At 40.4% G+C, this 19,859-nt stretch overlaps 1 protein-coding gene across 1 annotated transcript in view; it reads right to left on the bottom strand.

The window, feature by feature from the left end:
* The window catches only part of LOC126374863 (b(0,+)-type amino acid transporter 1-like), a 29,878-nt gene extending 10,529 nt beyond the window's left edge, over positions 1-19,349 (bottom strand). Inside the window, exon 1 of the mRNA XM_050021624.1 lies at positions 19,129-19,349. Within this exon, the coding sequence (XP_049877581.1) occupies positions 19,129-19,346 (218 nt within the window). The 5' untranslated portion in view covers positions 19,347-19,349. The remainder of the gene's footprint in view (positions 1-19,128) is intronic.
* Positions 19,350-19,859: the final 510 nt, after the last annotated feature.

Here is a 19,859-nt window from a genome sequence, read left to right as displayed (position 1 = left end):
ACTGAACTGAGTTTTTTTTTATTTTGTCCCAGTCCTTATACTGAATAAACTTCTGTAATCCCCCGATATTCGTAGTTCGTTATCTTCATCCACGGAACTGATATCATAACAAGTGGAAACAATGACCACCACGATATACCACATCCTACACATTTAGATATAACTTGTTACTTGTTTACCGGTCGCTGAATGAATAGTAAAGTCATGTTGTAACGCGATGCGATGGTCCATGCAGAGCTGTTGAGGTACAATCAAACAGCAAAAATTCAGTCACTGGGCTCAGCGAAGTATTTGTAAACAGTAGTGAAATTATGAACCATTACTTGTCATTAATTATAAAATTGGTGTTTTTGTAGGTATATATTTGTAGGTTAATACATGTCGTTTCTGTAATAGACCTATTGGCCTATTAACCAAGGTAACCGAGGTCTTAAGTGCAGTTAATTTATTACTTTGCAAGAAACTGATTGCACTTTTGCAGCTTTTCGTACCTACTTACGTAGGTACTAAAATAAAATAAAAATATAAGAGATGACGCGTTTGAGAGTTGAGACGGATTGGAAAGTGATCGCTCAGGACAGGGTGGAAGTGGAACCTCAGAGGGGAGGCCTTTGCCCAGCAATGGGACAAACCACGCTAGTAAAACAATGAGATGACTACGCTGACCCGTGGAATAGAAGAAAGAGGTTGACAGGGCCAAGTGAGCACGAAACGCGCGCCATACAAGTATGAGCAAATAGTTCATACTTCAACTTTGCATTCCACTCGTCCGCAAACTATACGACCCACGGTGCTCTGCGATAGTATATTAAAAGGTCGTCTTGGGCATTATAACCTAAAGGGCAAAACTCAAATATCGACTATCGTTCAAGGAAGTCTCTCCTTATCACACGAAAGCTAAAAACCTTAGTATGGTCAACTATTTATCAAAGAATTACGTTTGTATGCAGTATCTTACGAAATTAATGATAAAATTACTGCCTATCACATAAAATATAGGTACAGTCATGAGCAATATCATGTACCCACTTTAGAACCCTGTCGCACTATCATATTTGATATTTAATGAGGCTTACGGTTTAAATTGTCAAAAAAGTTAATGTGACATGGTTGCAAAGTGTATACATATTAGTACTCGTGACCATACATTGCTGGTAAAGTAGTAGAGTTATCGTAGTTATTCTATTTGCAGGAGTAGTAGTAAAAGAGCGGTTTGAACCTGCGACCGCCCGCAGCGGTTCTCATATAAAATACACCATGCTAGCGTCTATAGACAGGTATATATATTCAGTCGTTTGGGTAGTTACTAGTTAGTGTATCTATGGCAGTCAACACAATAATCCAATTATAGGTGATCGCCGCGCAACCATCGTAAGGACATAACCATGTCATAAATAAATGTACCTACGGAGGGCTTGAAAGGGGTTAAGGTATAACACACACACCTATAGCTGTAATTTTAAAGAGTCTATTTCTATAACAATGCCTTGCCATGTACTATGAAAATAGGGAGGATAAGAGAGCCTGGTGATCCGTAACACAGGCATTCCGTCTAGTATGGACACCAGTCTCTCTCACAATAGAAACATGTACACTGTGAGTAGTATTATGTAAGTTTGACTGTAATTTTGAGTGAGAAATAGCACCTTTTTTTATTACTTATTATTATGTTTGTCATTTCCATATATCGGGACTATGGAGTCCCGGACTTTTGGAAGGCATGCGTGGGACCGAAGCCAACACGTAGAGGCCCCTTAAGACAATTTAACCTAAATGTGGTGTGACACCAACCGGCGGTTATCCCTGTATGCACTATGGGAGTGCACCCAAAGACAATCCCCGGTTCGCGTAGGACTATTGCAGATTATGGGAACAAAGGGAACTGGGCTATTGGGTTGGGGGTTAGTGGACCGGATACTGGGGTTATGGGGGGCTATGGGGGACTATGGCGCCTGCTCGACCAATGTTGGTAACATGGATTATTATGATTTACGCTACGCTACAGTCTTCTCTTCTACCGTGTAGGTTTTGAGGTGGAATTGCTACCTCATCAACCCTGATGTCAGGGTTACTATTGAGCCGCCAAAGGCCCCTGACATGGCTCACGTAACGACTATTTACTTACATAGTAGTAACCGCTCAACCGTCGTGAGCTTATGTTGTAATGTTATTAAATATTATGATAAATGAACGCTGTTGTAAAGCGGTTAAAACTGTGCGCTTCTACTGGCCTGCTCTTGCTTCTGGTGTGCCGGGGGTATCACATACATACATACATAAACTCACGCCCACTTCCCACCGGGGTAAGCAGATACTATAGAATTCCATTTGCTTCGATCCTGACACTCTTCTCTTGCTTCCTCTACATTCATCAATCGCTTCATACACGCACGCCGGTTCAGAGTAGATCGTGTTAAACCTTTTCTAAGGACATCTCCAATTTGGTCATCGTAAGTCCTTCTCGGTCTTCCTCTGCCAGCCCTACCATCAACTACGGAGGTTTAAGAGATTGGTTTTATCTTCTTCGTCGTTCCCTCACTGCTGAGGATCGCGACCACAGGTTATGGTTTTCCACTCGGTACGGCTATGTGCTGCGTGGCTCTCTCTGTATAATGCTACCGCCTACCGTCTTCTTCATATCAGACCACCTCGTTGGTGCCCTTCCTCGCGCACGTTCTGTTTATAGCACGCGTATACTCGTCACAATAGGTATTAAGTACGTCATCGCGTTATTTACTGACAATGCGTACACTTATCTTTATTGTAGTGAAATACGTCACTAGTCTCCTTTGTAGTGTCGACATTGAAACGAACATGGGATTTGAACTGCCGAATGGAAAGGAAGGAGACCACTTAGGCCAATCAACTTGGCCATTATATACGTAATTTGTCCATTTAGATGTTGCGAAATGAGATGAGTAGGTTAGGAACCTTATTTTTGTCCTCTGGTGAATCATGAATCATGAGACATAACTCGTGACCATAATATAATAATCATCATCAGCCGTACGACGCCCACTGCGAGGCATAGGATTCCCCTAAGGATTTCCACAACCATCGGTCCTGCGCTGCCCGCATCCAGCGGCTTCCCGGGACCTTCACCAGATCGTCGGTCCACCTTATAGCGGACCTACCCACTGAGCGTCGTCCGACACGTGGTCGCCATTCTAGAACCTTTCCGCCCCATCGGCCTTCGGTTCTTCAGTTGTTAATAACCACCAATCCGCACTGGGCCCGCGTGGTGGTTTAAGGCCCGATCTCCCTATCCATCCATAGGGAAGGCCCGTGCCCCAGCAGTGGGGACGTTTATGGGCTGATGATGATGATGATGATTTAAAAATTGAAAAGTGACTAGAAAAAGCTATTGGTAGTAATAATGATGCAATAATTGTATAAATGACCATCACGAGAACGATAAAGGTCTGTTTTGGTTGGCAGAATCGGACGACAACTCCGCTTCTTCTATCGTGTGGGTTGTGAGGTGGAGTACCAACCTCAACCCTGGTATCAGGGTTACTATTGAGCCGCCAAGGGCCCCTGACATGGCTCATTTAACGACTACTTACTTACATCAGTTAGTAGTAACCGGGACCATCGGCTTAACGTGCCTACTGGCAACTCCGCTGCTTAGTGCCTATCACCAAATATTTGCTTCCAACACGTGAACATTCGATACGTACCTAATATATACCTAGTACAGTCATGAGCAATATAATGTACCCACTTTAGGACTCTGTCGCACTAACATATTTGACATTTAGTGAGACTTACAGTTCAATTTTCAGTCAAAATGAGATCGCAGAAAGGATACGACTGATATATTTATATGTAGCCTAGCCGAATTCCGAAAGGTCACCTTATATGTTACATGCTATGTACTATATAATTAATTGCTCCTACTTTAAGATTTGTATAATTATGTATATTTCTAGTGAACTATTGTATTGGGATAGTCTTGTAAAGATAGTTCTAGAACATTGATAAATAAATAAATAAATTTGTCAAAAAAGTTAATGTGACATGGTACCAACAAAGTGTATACATATACGTATATTAATGCTCGTGCCCTAACACCTGCACTATTGAAGACCTGTACGAAGCCACTGACAATGCCGTAAGCGTGGCCAATTATTGGTCAGCAAAAATTTAGCTTCGATCGCCATCGACTCGCAAAGAAGAAGAATGCTCGTGACCGTACGTGTGTAAGACGTACGCGTAGTACGTTGTGAGAAGTTATTTTTAAATCACTCCATGTTAGACTCCATGAAATTGAAAAGTACTGTCCAAGTGAACAATCACGACTTCTCAATACCATATATTAGTTACGCTACCTACGCTAATTTTTCCAAGAATATTGCTTGAACGATCGTTTTAGTTGTACTTACTTTCATTAAAATTTTGTATTAAGTCTACAAGTTGTTTTAGCACGTGTGTAACGGTGAAGGAAAACACAATATCGTATAGAATACTACGTAGAGCACGGTGACACTCCCCCCCGCACCAATTCGTAACGGGCGCCTACCTCACCCCCTCTGCCACGTAAGGTAAGCCGCTAAAGAGTAAAGAAAAGCTCGCGTAATATAAATAAGTACCTACCTACTTACCTAATACCGGGTGACAGCCCTCAGTGCTCCCCATTTGTCCGGCCAAGTAGTTAATAAGAAATAAATAAATCTTTATATCAAGTAACCATTGACTCATATCTGTTAGTAAATGACTTATTTCTAGCGTTAGTATAAAATAAAAATAACATACAATATCAAAAACTTATAATACATTTGGGCGCGTGCAGCCCACTGCAGCGAAGCAAATAGGGGCTCTGATCCCCAATCGAACAGTGAGCAAGGTTGGGGCTGTCCCGTATGGGGATGTCCGGTACGGTTAATGCCATCTGGGGCAAATCGACAATATCACGTCAAAAAATACTTACCTACTTAATTAAGTCACTTAACTAACCGTGGCTGAGCTAAGCAATGAAATCCAACCGGAAATAAATGGTGAATGCTATCTGAGGCAAGTAAATAAGGAAATTGAAATACACTGCTACGTAGTTATTTAAGTACCCTTGACTTATTGGCTAGTTCTGACCTTCCACCGCTCCCCGAAGGTAACTTTTTTTAAATAAATAAGCTCGCATTTGATCACAATTTCACCTGGGGCCTGTTTAATAAAACTTACAATTGTAAATTACAATGACAATTTGATGTACATTGCGGAGTTAGTGATCACAAATATTTTGCAGATTCATATTAGCTACGTAATGAACACCAAATTGTCGTTGTAATTTACAATTGTAAGTTTTATTAAACAGGCCCCTGATGGTAAGTTACGAAGTGAGAAGAGTCTAGGGTTCACGTAAATGTCTATTCACTCTAGCCTTGAAGACTCCAATATTATAACTAGTTGGAATAACAGACGACGGCAGACAGTTCCAGTCCTTTGCTGTTCGCATCAAAAAGGAAGAGTACAAAACGTTTAGTGCGTATTGGTGATCATCAATCATCAATCCCGATCTCGCCTGATTTCGTCTAATTTTTCATGATCAATCCCGTATTATGCTTAATATGACGAGATCCCATTCAAGATTGACGGGATGGCGAATCTCCTTGAGTCATACTTTTTGTTTTGATTATGTTAATTTCTAAAGAAAACTTAATTATTTAGTTAGTAATATCGAATAAGAAAAAAATAGGAGCTCGGTGGCGCAGCGGTAAACGCGCTCGGTCTGCGATTGTTGAAGTTAAGCAACTTTCGCAAAGGCCGGTCATAGAATGGGTGACCGCAAAAAAAAAGTTTTCATCTCGAGCTCCTCCGTGCTTCGGAAGGCACGTTAAGCCGTTGGTTGGGAAGGCCCGTGCCCCAGCAGTGGGGACGTTAATGGGCTGATGATGATGATGATCGAAGAATAAAGGCTTTTGTTTTCTTTCAAAAAATATTTTCCAGTAGTACCAGTCCTTTGCTGTTCGCATCAAAAAGGAAGAGGCAAAAGTTTAGCGCGGATTGGTGGTATATCCACAACATAAGGCTGAAATGCCTGCCGACGTCTACTTGTCCGTAGATGAAATGGAGTGGGTGGTATTGACTATAAGTAGATAATATATCTACAGACAGACTATGTTTATATTGAGTTGCCTTTAGGGAGTGGTGGACGGAATCTATAGTTTACTTCATACATTCTACAATACAGGTCGCCCCTATCACCCCTTTTACCAGACTCGGACTTCAAGGTGACGGGTTGGAGAATTCTCATTTTGTTGCCTCACGTCAATTCAACTTACCAACATTTTCATTTCCTTAGGGATATTGAAAGCGAAATCATTTTATTTAGGTATATCCTAGGGCGGGGATATTGTAATTTTAGAGTTTCATTTTTGTTACACGTTCGTCTCGCACATCAAGTCTTGCACTAAAACTCCCGAGGCTACGTTGCCCAAAAAAAAAAAAAAATAATTGATGGATTCTAAGTTTAAAAATGACAAAGTTTCATACAACATTCAAACCCGTTTTTAACCCTTCTGGTTGAATTTCGCAAAATTCCGTCTCAGAGCACCTACGTCCTAAAAGGGACTCTCAAGCAAAATCTTTTAAAGATTTCTTGAATTTAGACGTTCGCTTTTATATATAATAATAATTATTATGATATAATTATAATAAATGATAAAGAATATTGTAACGGTTACCCCACCCAATACAAGAAATAAACATAAAATTGCTATTCAAAATTCTAGATTAAGTAAATTAAATTCTCCTTTTTTGGGGTTATGTATACGTTTTTACAATAAAATACCAGATAATATTTTAAATTTGTCAGAAAATAAATTTAAAGCTCACGTGAAGCTTACTTTATGTAAAAAAGCTTATTATAAGATTAATGACTACCTAAATGATAAAAATGTCTGGTATTGAATGTGTTCCTCTAGTTATTAAATAACTTGTAATGTATATCCTCATTGGTTTTTAAAAGATGTGTTGCTGTTGCAGTTTCTTGTCATTTCTTCTCCTCAGCCATAACACCTTGCGAAATGACGTAAATTCAAAATGTTACATTGACCTTCAACAAGTTTATCCATGATAATTACGTTGAATAAATGATTCTGATTTCTGATTTCTGATTTGTCTACCTGTTTCTAAATCCGTGCCTGCCCTCTACCCTCTTACCTAATGGAATGTGACGTAATACCACTTCTGTTTTAACTAAACTTAATTAAGTACGTATATGCTACTCGGCAAACTATCCTTGTGGTGTAATGGGGATCTTCACCAACAAAAGAGGATAACATACTCAAATGAGAGACTTAAAAATATATGGAAAATTACGAGAACAGGCTTTAGGACATACGATAGTTACTTAGAATGAAAAACATTAGAATCAAGAATATTAGGGGTTTTATAATGAGAAACTTTCCAGGCAACGTTCATCGAAAACAATATACTTAGATGGTGTTGTACAGTACACTTCATTTTCAATAATAAAATTCGCGTCCTTGGTATGTTGGAGATACCACTTGAATGGTAACACTTACGTCATCAATGGGCTAGCAATGGCGGGTTGTCATAGGATTGAGCATACCGGGTCTTCTTATACCATGGACCTAAGGGTCGAATCACGGGTGATGCGAGTGGTACTTGCTCGGGCTCTTTCCCACCCGCACTTCTTGACACCCTACAAATTCTTGTCCTGTCCCCTGGACTTCCCTTCTCACCTTCCAGGGGCGGGAGACCACGCCACAGCTTCGTCACCGACCTGCTGCCTCTCCCAGTCTATGCCTCCTTATGTGACGATAAAATTACAATAAAAAAATGTCATAAAAGTTAATTAAAATATGTTACTAAGTAATCATATCTTTCCCTTATCGCTCGCGGTCCCTAATTTATCGCAAACGACTTTATAATTCCTATTGTGATTAAAAAGATAACCTTTATAATTAATATCGCTCGCTGAACGATATTGAAGGCAATACAACAGTCAATAGTACACATTTTGTGATAAGTACACAGCTGGTCTCTTGTATTGTTGATAAGTGTAATTTATTAATACATTATAGCGGCTTTTTGTCGCACTTATGTTTGTGTATTTAACCTTTATTAAATGGAGGTCCCGGGTTCGAATCCCGGTGGAGACTTGTCACGAAAATCACTTTGTGATCCCTAGTTTGGTTAGGACATTACAGGCTGATCACCTGATTGTCCGAAAGTAACATGATCCGTGCTTCGGAAGGCACGTTACGCCGTGTTGGTCCCGATAACTACTACTAGAGGTGGAAGTTTGCATGGAGCATTTCAAGGTAGAAAGCTATGCGAACTATTTGTGACTAACAAAAAAATTTAGCATTATTTTTTTGTGGAAATCTGCCCCCAAATCCTTCAAAGAGAGGGTGAAATTATATATGGGACTTTTCGCAGTTATCAAGGTAGGAAGCTAAATTAAATTAAGGGAAGAAAGGGGAATCGTAATACCCGAAGCCGCTAGTTATAACATAATAACACGTAAACAATCTATTAGGTCCTACTGCTGTCTCTGCTTATCCCGGTGGGAAATAGGCGTGAGTTTATGTATGTATGTATGCTGGTCAACCGGAGGGGGGATTTCTTCTATTATAGATACGTTTAAAACTGTTGAATCTAGGATTACCCTCTGACTACACTGCCCACTTCATAGTGGATAAAAGTCTTTATAGGTAATAGGTATGTAGGTAACATAATGTAATAATTTAAAAAATCGTTATCAGGTTAAACGTGGTATAAATGACAACTTTATCAGCACGGATTTGCAATTAATCTACTTATTAAAATAGCGCAATAAAATCACATCAATAAGTAGGTTAGGTACTTTCTTTACCTACACATAAAAACGTGGATTATAATAATTTAGATTAAGCTGGGTTTACACTATACGAGTACTCTCAGACCGAGTGCGTTCGGTAAACAACTCGGTCCCCACTAATTGTATGTCTATATACCTATTTAATTCAGGCAACTGAGGCCAACACAATATAATAATAACCCTAGCATTATCCCGTTATTCAGAGAGTCTGCTTACCTAACCTGAAGATTTGTCAGGTCCGGTTTTTTTCAGACGCGACTGCCTGTCTGATCTTGAAATCCGCGAAGGGAAAACCAGCCCAATACAGGTTAGGTCACATAAATTCGAAAACAAATTCGTCAATCGTTGGTTTAGGCCTATGCTAGATTCGAACCTGCGACCTCAAAGTGAGAGGCAAGCGTTCTACCAACTGGGCTACCACGGCTTAATATATCCTAAGAATACATACAACATTAAAAACTTAAACCTAGGTAGGTATTTTTGGAAATTTCTTCTGTATCACCTCCTTAAGTCGTCGGAATACCACTGATTCTGGCAAAAAGTCCGCACTAAGCAGCTCAGCAGTCAGGGTTACTATTGAGCCGCCAAAGGCCCCTGACATGGCTTATGTAACGACAACTAACTTACATCAGTAAGTAGTAACCGGGACCAACGGCTTAACGACCAACCAGGGTTGATGGGGTTGGTAATCCACCTCACAACTCACACGATAGAAGAAGAAGCTCAGCAGTGAGTGTGGATTATGGAGCTTGAAAGACCTAAAGTTTATAGGCCTCTCAGGGCTCTCAGACTTGAGGTGAGTTACCTACTCTGCATGGTGCCTGTGTGAGTGCACTTGGGTGCACTCAAAACATATGACTTATGACACGCTATGAGTGACGTCCTTGTATTAATCTTAGCGCACTCAGTCTGAGAGTACTAGTGTAGTGAAAACTCGGCTTATAGTAGGTCTTATTGACAATCAATTACTTTTTATTCCTTTACAAACAACGTAACACGACTATATGTCAATTGGGGTAGTCTGAGGTACATCCATCATAAGATGTACTGTGTACCCACGCTTGACCGAGAATTCTGTTAGACAAACGTGATAGGTGGAGAGCCGTATCGCCGTATATAATTGTCGAGCCAACTGTGTTAGTGAAAAATAAGTAAAATTTCCTGATATTTAGATAAAATTGCCTTTCAAAAGAAATAGGTTCTATGGTATGGAATTATGGATGCACCATTAAACATCCACCGTCATGCAATTACCTACTAAGTTATAGCTTTATCACTTATGGCACGTTGATAACAACTTTATAATGCTCCTCGTGGTATATATGCATAATTGATACTTATTTACATTAGGTACCTACACTCATTATATCTGTACCCCGTGCGAATAAGATACGAACGGTAATAAATAAAATAAAAATAATACGCGTAATGCGTGTCAGAAAGCTCCGCATGCCAACCGCGACGCGCGGGGCACGAATTATATCGACAGCTTCGACCAATAGACGCAGAGAATGCTATCTACGTAGATAGACGTTGTAACGCTATTCGTCGAAGCCCTCGATATAATTCGCGCAGCGCGCGTCGCGGTCGCCATGCCGCGAGGGCAGCTTAAGGAAGGTTATTTCATAATGAACAAGCTGATCCCAAAAATAATACAACCGCAATTTACTTGTAGTGTGTATTTCTTACAGATGGTACTGGCTGACGACTTGGATGTTTGTATAGGTCCAGATAGAATCCAACCCAGTTTGGTATTTTGGGCAACTGGTGCACCGGGTGGACCCTTGATTATGCCTTCCATTAAAATCTGGCCGTATACGTCTGCTCCGAGGAGCAAATCAATTTTATTTGGATTCCCAAACGACGGATCTGCCAAAGTGATATCTGCAAACTCGGACCATAACTCAATCACGACCCTTTTTTCAGGGAGAACTGAGGTGAGTTTGGGCAGCACAAATGCTTGAATCGTTTTTCTTGACATGGTTTATTGCAGATTTGCCGCATATAGGAGTAAGGCAGCGCGCGTGAACTGTCCGTCTCGCTCGCGTTTACACAGTAAGGCCGGACACGGTAAGAACGAAATTTTTGTATGGAGTGTACAAGGTGTGATTAGAAGGCTTACAGTTATGTCTGACTGCCAAATGTTAAAGCTCATTTTTAACTGACGCGATATCGAAAGTTATACTAAAACTATCTTTATTCTGTTGGTAACACAGTTACTTACACTTTGAATAGTCAACATTTACAAACCTAATATATTTTTTGTAGAGATTTTCACAACCTGTACAGCTGAGTTTTAGTAACTGCAAGAAAAGCCCTAGACGTTCTTAAAAAAAACAAAAGAGTAAAAGTTTGTACAACTTATTTCTGAACCTGTGTTTTATTTATCAAAAATAGGTTTGCGATTGACCTACGGTAAATGAATGAATGCTTAAACCACAATTCACGTTTACTGCTATATTAACGCAAGCCTGATTTATAGGTAAGCCACACTATAAAAATAGGTAATAGAAGCTATATCCAGCAAAAAAACCACCACTTAAAATTTGAAATCCCTATGTCTATGAAAGCCATTTTTCGATCCATAGTGTAACGGAATGGAAACACACACACCATACATCTTCCTAACATTCTAACACTACGTAAAATCGCACGTTTATCGCAGTGCGGCTATAGAAGTCACTTATCTCTTAAGATTATAACAATAGCACGTGATCTTTACGTGTTCAGAAATATGTAATACGACTGTAGTATCTAACAGTGGCACAAAGCAAATGATAAGACTACATAGTTGTGAGCACGTAGATAAGGAATTTCTACTAACTCGCCCATACATACATACATACATAATATATACATACACATATATACACGGTGTTGGTGACGTCGTAACGAAAACTTTGAGGGGTGGTTCAGGCCATGATTCTGAGTTGATATCAAGTAGAAATTTCCGTCGCAAAAGTATGGATTGGAAAATAATTAAAAAGAAAAGAAAAATTTTCATGTTTTTTTTGACACGAAATCCCACTTGATATCAACTCAGAATCATGGTCTGAACCATCCCCCTCAGAATTCGTTACGGTGTCACTAACACCCATACCTACTTATATGGCTACCGTATGTACTTCTACGGGGTGTAAGTGACATCGTAACGAATACTGAGGGGGATGAAACAGCTGATTATTCTGAGTTAATATCAAGTGGAATTTTTCATCGCAAAAGTATAGAATTGAAAATAATCTAAAAAAACTAAAAAAATATCATGAATTTTGCGACGGAAAATTCCACTTGATATCAACTCAGAATCATGGTCTGATTCGGTTCTCTATTGTATTCCCTAAAATTTCTTATCCTACTTTTTATTTTCCTTCACATTTTAGTCCTAAGTATCGAATGTCCTAATGATCCTAGTCCAATTTTGTTAACTCCTAGTGTTCATTGCCCTATTTTTTTTCATCCTAATGATGGTAAGCCCTAATGTCCATAGTTACAATCGTGTATATTCCTAAAATGTATAGTCCTAAATAAAATGTGAAGGAAAATAAAAAGTAGGATAAGAAATTTTAGGGAATACAATAGAGAACCTTCACCGCCGCCTCTCGGCCCTTCGGGCCTCGATGGTCACAAGTAACCTAACCCACTCGGCTATATGGCAGGGGGCTCGCTTTGCTCGCCCCCTGCCATACAGCCTTCGTAACCTATATCTACAGTGTCGGGGTGCCGCGAATTTCCGTGCTCGCTTCGCTCGCACCCGTGACTGCTGTCGTTACGAAACAAATCTTCACCGCCGCCTCTCGGCCCTTCGGGCCTCGATGGTCACAACTAACCAAAATATGTCAAATAGATCATATAGGGAATGAAAAATTCGGAATTTCAAACTTTAGGGACATTAATATTAGAACTAAAGAATATTAGGACAAGTATTACGGTAGGATAATCAATATTTAGGATGATCGAACATTAGTACAATTAAATATTAGAAAAATGATGTTCGGAAAATCGACTTTAGGACTATAAACATTAGGAAATACAACAGGCCCCCGTCTGATTCATCCCCCTCAGTATTCGTTACGATGTCACTTACACCCCGTATATATACGCATATTATAGCCCGGACATTACAGGACCACCTGATTATCACCTGATTGTAACGGCCTCCGTGGTCCAGTGGTTTGAGCGTTGTGCTCACGATCCGGAGGTCTCGGGTTCAAATCCCGATGGGGACATATCACAACAATCACTTTGTGATCCCTAGTTTGGTTAGGACATTATAGGCTGATCACCTGATTGTCCGAAAGTATGATGATCCTTCGGAAGGCGCGTTAAACCGTTGGTCCCGGTTGCTACTTACTGACGTAAGTTATAGTCGTTACATGAGCCATGTCAGGGGCCTTTGGCAGCTCAATAGTCACCCTGAGACCAGTGTTGACGGGGTTGGTAATCTACCTCACAACCGACACGATAGAAGAAGAAGACCTGATTGTCCGAAAGTAAGATGATTCGTGCTTCGGAAGGCGCGTTAAGCCGTTGGTCCCAGTTATTACTTACTGTAAATTAGTAGTCGTTACATGAGCCATGACAGGGGCCTTTGGCGGGTCAATAGTAACCCTGACACCACGGTTGATGTGGTTGGTAACTCGCCTCACAACCCACACGATTAAAGAAGATAGCCTGGATATTCCGTACGTTTACATTCCTGGACATTTAGTAATGTAAATCTAGCTCGCGTTAAGCTTGTATCGGTGCGAGGTGAAGTGTCCCTTCTACATGTCTTCTTCTATCGTGTGGGTTATGAGGTGGATTACCAACCTCATCAGCTCAAAGTCCTAAGATGGAGTTTTTTGTACCATGTGGTGACAGAATAATACAACTTACTAATTAGTCCATAGTCGTTACATTGTCATCTTTTTCTATCGTGTGGGTTGTGAGGTGAATTACCAACCTCATCAACCCTGGTGTCAGGGTTATTATTGAGCCACCAAAGACCCCTGGCGTGTCTCATCTAACTATACGTAAGTACTTATATCCTGAATCATCCCCCTTGGTATTCGTTACGATGTCACTAACACCCTGTATACTTCTTAAGACTTGGCATTAACAGTGACAACTTTGATTACTTGTGGCTCTGTCCACCCCATTAGGAATTACGGGCGTGAGATTATGTATAAAGGTACACTACGGCGCCGCCCACATAATCTTAGTGTTATCTTTTCCGCACTATCCAATGTTCACTTTCCAACTTTTTCGGACAATCAGGTGACACAAAGGACAGTCTAACAAAGTGATATCGACATTGACTCCATCGGGAATCAAACCCTTCAGATCGCGTTCATGCTCTAACGGCTACGGCTGTTACACAAACGTTAAATCCAAAAATATTCGGATTTAGTGGTTTCGATCTCGACTCGAGATTCGAACCCGCAACCTTACGATGTAGGTCATGGTTTTGAAACAGAAAATCTGGATGTACTTATCCAGAAAAATCCGCGCGGATGGTCACCCTAATCGTTCGTATCTGAGTAGGTACTTATTTGAGTATATTTGACTGTAATCACTCTTATCAAGCAGAGTATAGCAACTTCAATATTAATCGATATTACAAAATTGATAAAGGCTGATAACAAAATCATGTCATTCACCTATTTAGGCCTAATATATGTATAATAGACTATGGGATGTCTTCACTAGATTCTGTAGATATGAACGTTGACGGCATTATTCTGTTCCTCGTGCCAACAGCAAGGTCAATGACCGACCTTACTTGTATTATTTACTTTTTTTAAGAACGTCTAGGCCCGTAGGATTTTTATGCAGCTGCTTTCCCCTCGGCTTTACAGATTGAGAATTTGACTAGCTGCAGTAGTTTTTTTTTTTAACAGCCTCCGTGGTCTAGTGGTTAGAGCGTTAGGCTCATGATCTGGAGGTCCGGGTTCGATTCCCGATGGGGACATTGTCGAAATCACTTTGTGAGACTGTCCTTTGTTTGGTAAGGACTTTTCAGGCTTGAATCACCTGATTGTCCCAAAAAGTAAGATGATTCCGTGCTTCGGAGGGCACGTTAAGCCGTTGGTCCCGGCTATTAGCCGTAAAAACACCTCCACCAACCCGCAGTGGAGCAGCGTGGTGGAGTATGCTCCATACCCCCTCCGGTTGATTGAGGGGAGGCCTGTGCCCAGCAGTGGGACGTATATAGGCAGTTTATGTATGATAGCGATAAGCGCTGAATGAGGGAAAGCGTCGAACACACCGGCGTGGTCGGTATCGGGGTCCTGAAGTGTTCGTTGTCGCGAGATATTTGGTAGCTACTATAGCTAGAGTAATCAGATCATCATGTTCGTACAGTATGTACCCTCTAGTAATAGTATTAATTTGCCAACCAAACGCCTCCAAGGACTTCCGCTCTATTTAAAATGTATTTGGAACATGTTATTGCTAAGGTAGGTAACTATGTCGAAATAGATATTTAAGAAATATTTTGTTGTGACTATAATAGAAAATGTGCTTCATACAGCATTGACTACTTCTACTTGGCTTACTTGCGGGGCGCCGATTTTTTTTTTCAAAGTTTGTAGGTACACTCGTTCACACAGAAATCCACCGCGGCTATGCGACAAACTATCGCTAGCTGTAAGTTTACCCCGTACCGCCTCTGATAAGTTTTCAATTAAGTATGTGTAGGAGCATTACTTATACATACATTCGTAAAATCAGGGTAGGTAAAGACCACGGAATTCATCGTTCTACGATCCTGAATCCTGACACACTATCGTGTCTTGCACTCTCATCAAAATCTTCCATCTCATCAAATTGTGTGTTACCATCTTTACAACCGTTTCCGCTGGCGCCTTTGTCTTATTGGTTGTCATTTATTTTTAAAAAATAAGTAAGTATGGTTTCAAATTTCGAAGATGTTGGAAATAAAACATGACAGTTTGATTAAAAATCTGAATATGGCATCGGTAGTAATGACGAAGGTTTCTGAGAAATCATAAATTGCACATTACCGGGTGTCATATTTAAAATGCATAAGATGCATTCGAGTTATAAAGAGGGTTTGTGTCTCTTATAACATAACATAGCATACACGCCTGTGTCTCCGAAGGTAGAGACTATGGAATTCCATTTGCGTCGATCCTGACACACTTCTCTTGCTTCCTTCACATTCGTTCCATACACGCACGCCGGTTCAGAGTAGATCGTACTAAACCTTTTCTAAACTTTGCTTTTGATTCAATTTTCTCTATGAATATTACACCTACTTATAATTCAAGGACAGTAGTAAAATTACAATACTAACGCGTAAAAATAACGCAACAAAGCATTCAATGCAACATAAAGGCATCATAATGTAACGGATACAGATAAATGATACTTTTTCACATTTAGATTAGAGTATATTTTTGTTCAATCTTCAATGCATATACCGCGTATACAATGACGTCAGGCATTGTCACCGTTTTTGATTTTATCATTTAATACCAATACTATTTAGCTGTTATTTCGACTTCGTTCGCGTGAAAAAATGGGCACGGGTCGTTACTCTCTGGATACCTCGGGGCGGGCATAGAAAACCAAGAAGACCGCGTAAAAGATGGTGTGACGACCTCAATGCTTATCGGCAGGATTGGCCAGAGATCGCGCAAAGTCGAGAGGAGTGGAAAAATCAAGGGGAGGCCTTTGCCTAGCAGTAGGATCGAATAGGCTAAATAAGATAAGGTAAGTAATATCGTACCGAATACTGAGGGGGATGATTCAGAAGTGGAATTTTACGTCGCAATATTAATGAGGTATTTTTTTTTATGTTTTTAAATTATTATGAATTCTATACTTTTGCGATGGAAAATTTCACTTGATATCAACTCAGAATCATCTGAATCACCCATCAAAGTTTTCTTTACGATGTCACTAACACTAACATGGAATTGTTAGTTACCAAGTCAAGTGAGAGGACTCTGAAGCCGAGGACTCAGCGTAGGTAGTAATTCCAAAGGGGCTTAATCTTGTTAATAGCAGATGTAAATAGCCGAGAATACAACTTGCATAACACGTGGTTGAACTTGTTTTGAATTCTTTTTTTTAAGCAAGTATAGGAAAGGAAACCACGCGGGTCCTCGAAGTTTGTTGCATTCCAATGCAACCGGTTTTTTATTTACAAATAAAACATTTAACCCTCGACAACTCGTTTTTTTTGTCATTATCCTTTCGTCGAAGATCTTATTAGTTATAACTAAACGGCCTTCGTCGGCCGTCAAGTGTTAGGCTCACAATCCTGAGGTCCCGGGTTCGAATCCCGGTGGGGAAATATCACAAGAATTACTTTGTGATCCCTAGTTAGGACATTACAGGCTGATTACCTGATTGTCCGGAAGTAAGATGATCCGTGCTTGGGAAGGCACGTGAAACCGTTGGTCCCGGTTACTAAGTAGTCGTTACATGAGCCATATTAGGGGCATTTGATGTCACAATACCCTTGACACTAGGGTTGATGAAGTAATCCACTTCACAACCAGCACGATAGAAGTTATTACTTAAATAATCAGATGTTTGTGTTTCCCGCTCGACCGATCGTTCGATCGATCCAGTGAGACTTTTTTTCTCTCAATGGCCATACTAATATCTATCACCGTCGCATCATTTAAAGAAATCCCAGTGGGCCGATTAATCGATCGACCGGTCGGACGAACGGGAAACATTCGAATCACCTTCCTCATGTCCGTAATCCAACCTCATCAACCCTATCGTGTGGGTTGTGAGGTGGGTTACCAACCTCATCAACCCTGGTGTCAGGGTTATTATTGAGCCGCCAAAGTCTCCTGACATGGCTCAAGTAACGACTACACTTACATCAGTAAGTAGTAACCGGGACCAACGGCTTAACGTGCCTTCCGAAGCACTTTATCTTGCTTACGGACAATTAGGTGATCAACCTGTAATGTCCTAACCAAACTAGGGATCACAAAGTAATTTTTGTAGTATGTCCCCACCGGGATTCGAACCCGAGACCTAAGGATCGTGAGCCTAACGCTCAACCACTGGACCACGGAGGTCGTTGTCGAGGCCATGATGCAAAGTTTAGTTAGAAACAAAAAACTTTATCTTTTTTAGCATCTTGACTTGGTTTGCTTTCTTAAACCCAGAATTAAGACGAGACTAACATAATAAAATATCATACTTGTTAATGATACTTAATTAAATGATATCATTTTAATCATTTTAGTGTTATAATAAAAATTATCAAGGTATTTGATTATGATTATAATTATAACGAATTGCAAACATAAAAGTGTTTCGATTCCATGTGGAAAATAATTTCGGCGTTGTAACTTTGAGTGTTTGAGGGTTCATCATATCCAGCTTACGTCGTATCAACAGTGGCTGCAAGTTGTCTTTGATTACTTGTGGCTCTGCCCACCCCATTAGGGATTACGGGCGTGAGTTTATGTATGTATGTAACTTTGAGTGTGTCAGGATCGAAGCAAATGGAATTCCACAGGCTCTGCTTGCCCCGGTGAGAAATATTCATGGGTATCCAAATGGGAAAACCAAATCACGAAAGATTAAAAAGCAAACTTGAACCATACATCGCGTGGAGTATGCTCCATATTCCCTCCGGTTGATTGCGGGAAGCTGTGTCCAAATAAATAGTGGATCGTATGTAAATAAATACATATATAGATGTCATCATCACCACCAGCCCATTAACGTCCCCACTGCTGGGGCACGGGCCTTCCCTATGGATGGATAGGGAGATCGGGCCTTAAACCACCACGCGGGCCCAGTGCGGATTGGTGGTTATTAACGGCTGCTAATGCAGCCGGGACCAACGGCTTAACGTGCCTTCCGAAGCACGAAGGAGCTCGAGATGAAAACTTTTTTTTTGTGGTCACCCATCCTATGACCGGCCTTTGCGAAAGTTGCTTAACTTCAACATTCGCAGACCGAGCGCGTTTACCGCTGCGCCACCGAGCTCCTCAGACACAAAGTACTCCATCCTAATGGGATAATTGATAAGTCTCACGCTGTTTCCAGGATTTGTCCCAGGTTGCTATATTTCTATTTCTGTTTCCTATTTTGATATGCGTTATGAACTAATTAAGGCAATGTAAAGTCTGGTAACTGGTCACTTGACAGAGTCAAATATTTATTTTGATAAACAAACAAACGCATTGAGATACCACTAAACTACGTATCGACTTTATTATTTAACAGGAAAATATAAAAATACAATAAATATTATGTTACTCTCATAAAACCATCGTCAATAATGAAATTACTAGCATTTTACTTTAAAAAAGAAATATTACCTGAAAATATAGGTGGTATTTACTTTTCTTGACGAACTTGAATAAAATTCACAATTTAACGATAACACCTCACCACTTGAATGCACTAGGAAATTATAGTTTCTTTTTTTTATTAAAAATGATAAAACAGTTTTGAAATATTTCGTTCGAAACTGTTGTTCGCGCCACACACGTGCGTGTCCGAATGCGGTGTGGTTCACACTGTCACAGACAGACATACAAAATACAATAGTGTCTGCTGGCGTTTGATAAGATATATCTACACAATTTCTACTCCAGACGGTGATATGGCGATATAGTTTTCGTAACCTGATTAAGTACGTCACTGCGGCCCTGTGGTTCACTGGCTTGCTTTTCAAAAGGCTTCGAACCCACGTACTGTACTTGCATAAATGAGTTGTTAATTTATCTCAAGTGCAATTTTCACCAACACATTTGGCGCGACCATTATTGACGGCGATATGCTAATCACCTATTACTTGGTGGTCAGCTCGGTGAGACATGGGTTCTTAGTTCATCTTGCGATGGATGAACCTCTGGCTACCCCATTGGGATATAGTCGTGAGCTTATGTTATGTGTTCTCTCTCTCTCTCTCTATTTAAGAGCTGCGCTCTTGTCGGTGTAGTAACCGCCATTCCTCTCTTCTTCCCGCCAAAACCTTCACCTCCCGATACGACACGACCTGCACCTTCTCCTTTATTTGTTTCATAAATGTTATCCTAGGTCTACC

This window comes from Pectinophora gossypiella, chromosome 18 (assembly GCF_024362695.1).
Source record: "Pectinophora gossypiella chromosome 18, ilPecGoss1.1, whole genome shotgun sequence".
Lineage (NCBI taxonomy): Eukaryota > Metazoa > Arthropoda > Insecta > Lepidoptera > Gelechiidae > Pectinophora > Pectinophora gossypiella.
Note: the sequence above shows the minus strand (reverse complement) of the source record. Positions and strands in the feature narration are given on the sequence as shown.